Source organism: Galendromus occidentalis, unplaced genomic scaffold, assembly GCF_000255335.2.
Source record: "Galendromus occidentalis unplaced genomic scaffold, Mocc_1.1 scf7180000077455, whole genome shotgun sequence".
NCBI classification, from domain to species: Eukaryota; Metazoa; Arthropoda; class Arachnida; order Mesostigmata; family Phytoseiidae; genus Galendromus; species Galendromus occidentalis.
Window position 1 is genome coordinate 5033 of NW_003805443.1, and position 7381 is coordinate 12413.

Consider the following 7381-nt stretch of genomic DNA (forward strand, 5'->3'; position numbering starts at 1 on the left):
CCGATTTTGCTCTGCTTGGTCTCAAAATGCTCGTAAAAGCCTCCTCTATCGAATCGTCGAGGTCAGATCGCTCCAAAGGTCCTAGTTTTCCCGTCAAGTGCTTTCTAGGAGGTCCCTCTCCCATTTTTTTCTTCTTTTTTTTAGTTTCCGATGGCTCTAGCTCAGAGACCACTGCTACGAATCGCACCAAAACTCGGCCAGGTATAGCCCCAACCCAGCTCTATCCGCCACCGAAGTTTCATCGATCTAGTCCACTCAGGGGCGGAGCTAGAATTTTTTAGAGACGAAAAACGGTAAAAAATCGAAAAATTGAAATTTCGGAAAAACTGGACCTGATGGAGAAAATCTGTTACGAAATTCGGATTCGGCGCCCCAAGTTTACCCCGAAATAGCTATCACTTTCTCTGTAACGATTTGGCTGTCGAGCTGTGTAATGAGACCTAAGATTGCAAGCTTGCAGCGCCAGAGACGGCGTGCTAGAAGTAATGATCATGCTGCCAATGCTCGACCTAAGAGACCGCGAACCTCAACCGGGACTTCGACTGAGAATCGAGAACGGCGGCAAAGTCAAGAGAACTCGACTCTAGGGAGTGGAACGGATCGCGCGGATACAGAATTTATACCAGCGACCGACACAAATGCGACACTTGGGGAGACAAATAATGTTATGCCGACAAGAGGTCCAGAATACCTGTCAGCATGGTCGCGCGCGAGCGCTCGATTCCGAAAAACGTTCATCGAAAACGATTTCGGGCATAAATGCGATGTGTGCGATCGTATATGGTTCCGACAAGACCTCAAAACAATCGTAAGCTCGACAGCCCATTTTCTAGCGAACCATTTCCCGGGTGAAAATACGTCAGAATTCAAACTCTGTTCTTCCTGCAACAAAACCTGCAGGACAGACAAAATTCCGCCGATGAGTCGGACCAATGGGTATATGTACCCCCCAAAGCCGTCAGGCCTTCCGAAACTTGATCCGATAAGCGAAAGATTAGTCTCCCCGAGAATTCCTCACATGCAGATCCGTCGTTTACGACCTCACGGTTGCTACGGAATCATCGGACAAGTAATTAATGTCCCGGTCGATGTCAAAACCATGGTTTACAGTTTACCTCGAGATTTGGACGACGATCATGCTTTCAACGTGAATTTTAAAAAGAGTTTAATCCACAAATCAACCTACTTGAGCGGATATGTGAAGAAATCAACCGTGATTGCCTGGTTGCAATATTTGATCGATCAGCCTCTTTACAAACACTACGATATCAAAATAGATTGGCACGATTTGGACAATCGAATATCGAGTACTGAAGAGCATGACGACGAAGACATCGAATCACTCACAGACCACGATACGAACGAATTCGAGCTCATTAACTCGCGCCAACAAACAATGATGTGGAACGAGGATTCGTGTTTAGATATTGCTCCGGGACAGCACTCAAAATCCGAGAGTCTGATTTTTGATACCTATGCGGAGGAATTGTCATTTCCGGCGATATACTTCGGCGTCCCTCGAAATATCAAGGCCGGTGTGAGGGCCACAGCATACACAATGTGTATGTCTGAGATTCGACGCAATGATAGGCGGGGAGTGACTCCACAACATGTTCTCTTCATGGCGATGAAAATACTTCGCTTGCGAATACATGATGGTATCCAGAATATGTATCGGTGTTTGCGCACAACCGAAAAATTAACACGATCCATGATCGAAAATCGTCAATTCGTGGAACAATTGATTGAAACCAATCAGGCATTTCTGAGAACAATTCCCAACTCTGCTCAATACTGGGCATCCCGGAAAAAGGATCTATTCGCCATGATACGGCAACTTGGGAAGCCAACAGCATTTTTGACACTCAGCGCAAACGAAATTCGTTGGCCACATTTGCTTCGCGTCTTGCACAACCTTTCCGATGAGTTCAAATCGCTTGGAGTCGATATCGAAGAGACGAAGATATTCGAAAAACTTGATGGATACAAACGAGCTTACTTAGTCGCGGAAGACCCCGTTACCTGCTGCATTTATTTTCACAAATTACTCCGAGTCGTGATGGCAATATTATGCACTAAGCAATCGTACAACCCATTCGGGAAACATAGAGTTCTGGATTATTTCTTACGAATCGAGTTCCAAAATAGGGGAAGCCCTCATGCCCATATTCTTTTGTGGGTGGAAAACGATCCTGCTGAGGATCTTAGCGAGAACATGCCGCGAACGCTACAGCTGATAACGGATCTGTGTAGCGTCGATAAAGTCGATCTTCCTGATGAAGATATGATTAGCAATCAGACCCACTCCCATACATTCACTTGTACGAAACGCGGTGAAAAGCACTGTCGGTTCAACATTCCGTTTTGGCCGATGCATTGCACACGAATCCTGATTCCTCTGAACAAGGAAGATCCGCGGCGTAAATTCTTGAAGGAACGAGTGAGAAATGCTCGAGATAAACTCGAATCAAAAGTTTACAACACCATCGATGACTATATGAGTGACATCAATTGCGATCTCGAGGCATACTTGACCATGATCCGATCAACACTGAAACGTCCGACCATCATATTCAAGAGAGATATGACGCAAACGTTTATCAATACGTTCAATCCTTGGATAGCGTCGGTTCTCAATTCGAATACGGATCTGCAAATGATCCTCGATCCTTATTCGTGTGCAGCATACATTGTGGAGTATGTGAATAAGTCCGATCGTGGAATGAGTAATTTTCACAGGGAGCTCATGAATATCCATGAAACGAATCCTGAATATGATCAATCACAACTCATGTCCAAGGTGGGGCTCAAGCTTCTGAACAGCGTCGAGATGTCAGCTCAGGAGGCCGCGTGGTATTTGCTGCGTCAACCCATGAGTTGGGCATCGAGGACGACAGTTACAATACCCACGATGTGGCCTCAGGAGAGGCATAAGGCACAGAAGCGGAGATCGACAATGGACGCACAAAATATTACAGCTGATAGCACGGATATTTGGACGAAATCAATCATAGAAAAGTATGAAGAGCGTCCGTCATCATTGGAGGATGTGTGTCTCGCTCAGTTCGCGGCGTGGTATGAACCAGCCAAGAAAATTCCTTCGCATGCGGTCGACGGAGATCAGATGGAATTTGATGATGACTCAAGCGATGAATATGAGACGATTGGTATGGAGTATAGACGACGCGAAACACCGAGAATCATAAGGTATCGGAATTACGATAAAGCGGACCTGTACAACTATAAACGGGAAATGGTATCACTGTATTTCCCGTTCCGAAGTGAACTCGTTGACGTGATCGATCGCGACAAGTTTCTTGAAGTCTACGGGGAAAATGAATCTCTGATCATGGAACGACGGAAAGAGTTCGAGAACAACTTGGACATCGATTCCCTGATGAAAGAGATAGAGGCAATGTGCGGTATGAATGAGCAGATAGTCGACTCCAACGACAGCCTACCATCATCAGCGATAATGGATGCGAATTTCGTGACAAATGATGATGATTTTGGACAATACGACAATGGCCCAACAATCAGCGCAGTGAAACGTCGAGATAACATCATGAGCAAAACTGATTATTGTGCTCTCATCCGACAGATGAATTCCGAGCAACGCGAACTGATATTGGAAGTTATACATCGCATACACTGCCAGAGAAGCGAACCTCTACAAATATTCCTGACAGGCCCAGCTGGCTGTGGGAAAACATTCACTCTGAAAGCATTGATGGAAACATACAACCGATATACACAGGAGCATAACTCATTGAATAATGCATGTATCGCCACAGCAACAACAGGAAAAGCAGCGGTCGGATTGAATGGACTCACACTTCATTCAGCTTTCCGCTTGACAACATCGAAACAGACAAAAAGTTTGTCCTACGATACCCTGCAAACATATCGACATACTAGCGCTCCCGGTCGCCGCTTCGCGGCGACTCGGTATCGCTAGACTCACTACACATGCGCTAGCTCCGAGTGCGCTGGCTCCCCGCTTTCCCGTTTCCCCGCTCTCCCGTTTCCCCGCTTTCCCGTTTCCCCGCTTTCCTGGTTCCCCAATTCCCTTTTCCCATTTTCCCTTTTCCCACTTTCCCGTTTTCCCACTTTCCCGTTTCCCACTTTCCCGTTTTCCCACTTTCCCGTTTCCACACTCTCCCGTTTCCCTGCTTTCTCGGTTCCCCACTTTCCCGATTCCCCACTCTCCCGTTTCCCCGCTTTCCCGGTTCCCCACTTTCCCGGTTCCCCGCTTTCCCGGTTCCCCGCTTCCCCGGCTCCCCGCCTTCCCGGTTCCCCGCTTTCCCGGTTCCCCGCTTTCCCGGTTCCCCGCTTTCCCTGTTCCCCACTTCCCCGTTTCCCCGCCTCCCCCGTGCCCCCGCCTTTATTAGATATATGTCCTCCGGAAAATCGAATTCCCGTCTTTCCCTTGATGAAATCTTTGATTCTCGGTGAGAGGACCACTCAAATCATTTTTTATGGGGGAGGACCCATAACATGAGAACGACGACCCTCATATGACTTTCCTGAAGCTCCCGGGAACCAACCCCTGAATTTTCACGGCGATCGGTTCAGGCGTTCGTGAATTTAGCGAATTTGCGATTTTTCAATTTTTTTCCGTGATTTCGTATTTTCAAGGGAAAAGTACTCAAATAATTTTTTTAAGGTAGAACGACTCATCGCATCGGAGAACTGACCCCCCTATAACCACCGCTGGATCGCCCAGAACACGCTCCTAAATTTTCACGACGATCGGCTCAGCCGTTTTCGAGTCTATAGGTGACACCAGACAGACAAACAGACAGACAAACAGACAGACAAACAGACAGACAAACAGACAGACAAACAGACATACGTTTTTATATATATAGATTTTACGGAATATCAAATGTGTGATAATCGACGAAATAAGTATGTGTGGATCGCATCTCCTCCACTCGGTCAACTCGCGACTGCAACAAATGGTTGGTGATTACATCAATGTATTTGGTGGATTAGATCTCATCGCCTGTGGAGATTCGAAGCAACTTCCACTTGTGAATGCAGCCCCAGTATACAGCGCGACAAATCAAGATCTGGGAAAGAAAGCAATCTTGTGGCAATCATTGGATTATTATCCACTGACACAGATCGTTCGTCAGAAAGATGCGAACTTCTCCTCAGTTCTAACAAAGATTGGGTCGGGGGAGGAGTTGAATACCGAGGAGATTGAGATGATCCAATCGCGGTTCAGGTCGCGACAATGGTGCCAAGACAATATTCCAGACTCAGTGATACGGCTATTTTTTAATAATACCCAAGTCGACGGATACAAGAGGACATAATCGCGAAAGATCATTACACTGGGTATTCAACAGAAACCGAACGACGGGATGCTGTAGGAAGAGTCCATCGAATGCAAACAAGAGACACAGGAGGATTACCGTATAGAATCAGATTTTCGAAAGGATACCCGTATCTGTTGACAGTTAACATTGATATCGAAGACGGACTTGTCAACGGTGCAATTGGCACACTCCGTTATATCGAACACGTGCCGGATCGGAATGATGAAAACGAATCCTACCGTATTTGGTTGAGTTATGATAATGATCACGTAGGAAGACGAGCAATGGTGAAATATGGAGCCCATGTGAGAAGCAAGCCTCATATACTTGAAGACGGATGGGTCCCGATCGAATGTCATTCAGTCAATATTGATGAATATTGTCCGTTTCACCTTCCGCTCTAGATACTGAAGACCTCAGTCTGTAACGGTCACTGACCGGTCACCACTTAACCCGTTCACAGTGTTTTTCAGCATGACCCATATTCGGATGCTCTTCTGTGTTCAACCCTTTCCTGTGACTCGCTATATATAAAGGACAATAAACCTCAGCCAGAAAAGGGGGAGCCCAAGACTGACTCTAGCATTCCGTGTGATCATTCTAGCCGAGGTATCAACGAGATACGTATATCTCTTCACCGTTATCAGCACGAGTTGCTCAGAAAGATAAGTGATACCGTGAGCCGAAGTGAAGTGTCCATCCACAATGTCCAATCCTTCGACTTCGAGAGAAAACCCCCTCTACGGCTACGTCCAAGTTGGCGAGGACGACGACGGCGGAAACGCCCCGGTATGCGACAAAGACGAACCAACCTCATGCGGTCCACGACCCAGAGTGGTTAGCAGCATTATCCTGGCTGCTGACGGGAAGAACTACATCGCCTGGAAGACCATCATCCCATCGGTTCTCGACGGCGAACCGTTTGCCTGGGATGTCACCCGAGGACGCCTCAACCCACCGGATCCAGAGAAGGCAAAGACGAAGGAAGGCAAGAAGCAGAAACAGGAATTCACCATCGGAAATCGAGCCGCACGATACATCCTGATCAACTCGATCCACCCCGACCTGGCTGTGACGTTGTTCTTGGACAACGCAGAGGACATTGGAGCCCAGGAGATTTGGAGAAGAATCCGAATCAGATTCCAACAATCAGACGGCACCAAGAAGAACCTGTCCGTCGCCAAATTCCTGCGCTACAGATACCAGCCCGGATCGACTGTGTCAGAGAATCTCTTAAACTACAAGAAGATCGTTTACGAGATGAACCAGTCAGGATTCGCGCTCGATGATGACCTGACCACTTCCCGTCTGCTTGAATCTCTGCCAGCGTCCTGGGAACCCTTCAGGCAAGCTTGGAGTGCCCGTACCGACAAGGATAAACAACTGGATATCCTGACGGCTTCCATCCAAGCTGAGGCAGTGAGACGCGGTGCCAATGACAATCAAGCAACCGCTATGTTCTCCCGACTCAACATCAACCGCAACACCCCTCGACGAAACTACCAACGAAGTTTCTCGCGACGTAGAACGACGTCTACACAATCATCAGAAGTCGTGTGCTACAATTGCAACCGGAAGGGCCACATGCAGGCCCAGTGCAGAGCCCCACGCCGAAACAACAACAACAACAGAAATCGGAATCGCAACAACAACAACCGCGGAAGAAACCAGCCCCAACGATAGAATCAGCCACAAGCCAACTTCTCTGAAGCCCTCAATGTGGAACTGGCTGAGGTGAACTTCAACGACTTAGGTGAGGAATTCCTAGTTGATAGCGGAACGACCCATCACATGTGTTCAAGTCGTAGATGGATGGTCGACTATCAACCCTTCGAGTCTCATCGTGAAGTTAGGCTAGGCGGAGCGCGAGTGCTGAAAGTAACAGGCTCCGGAACTGCGCTGGTTACAGTCTCGTCACAAGGTCAAACGCAAGTTCTAGAACTGAGGGAAACTTTGCACGTTCCCAGCTTGCGTCGGAATCTTATATCAGTAGCTAAATTGGTTGACGATGGTTACGAAATTCAGGTCACCAAAGATAACATCAGATTAGTACG

General features: G+C 47.5%; 1 protein-coding gene across 1 annotated transcript; it reads left to right on the plus strand.

The window, feature by feature from the left end:
* Window positions 1-667: 667 nt before the first annotated feature.
* Window positions 668-6746, plus strand: LOC100899471 (uncharacterized; the record flags this gene model as incomplete). The annotated part of the gene is given in 5 exon segments (XM_029111635.1): window positions 668-3075; window positions 3148-3919; window positions 4872-5313; window positions 5316-5567; window positions 6481-6746. Coding segments are annotated over 5 exon segments (4140 nt in total), but the record flags the coding sequence as incomplete, so codon positions are not given.
* Between the last annotated feature and the right edge of the window lie 635 nt (window positions 6747-7381).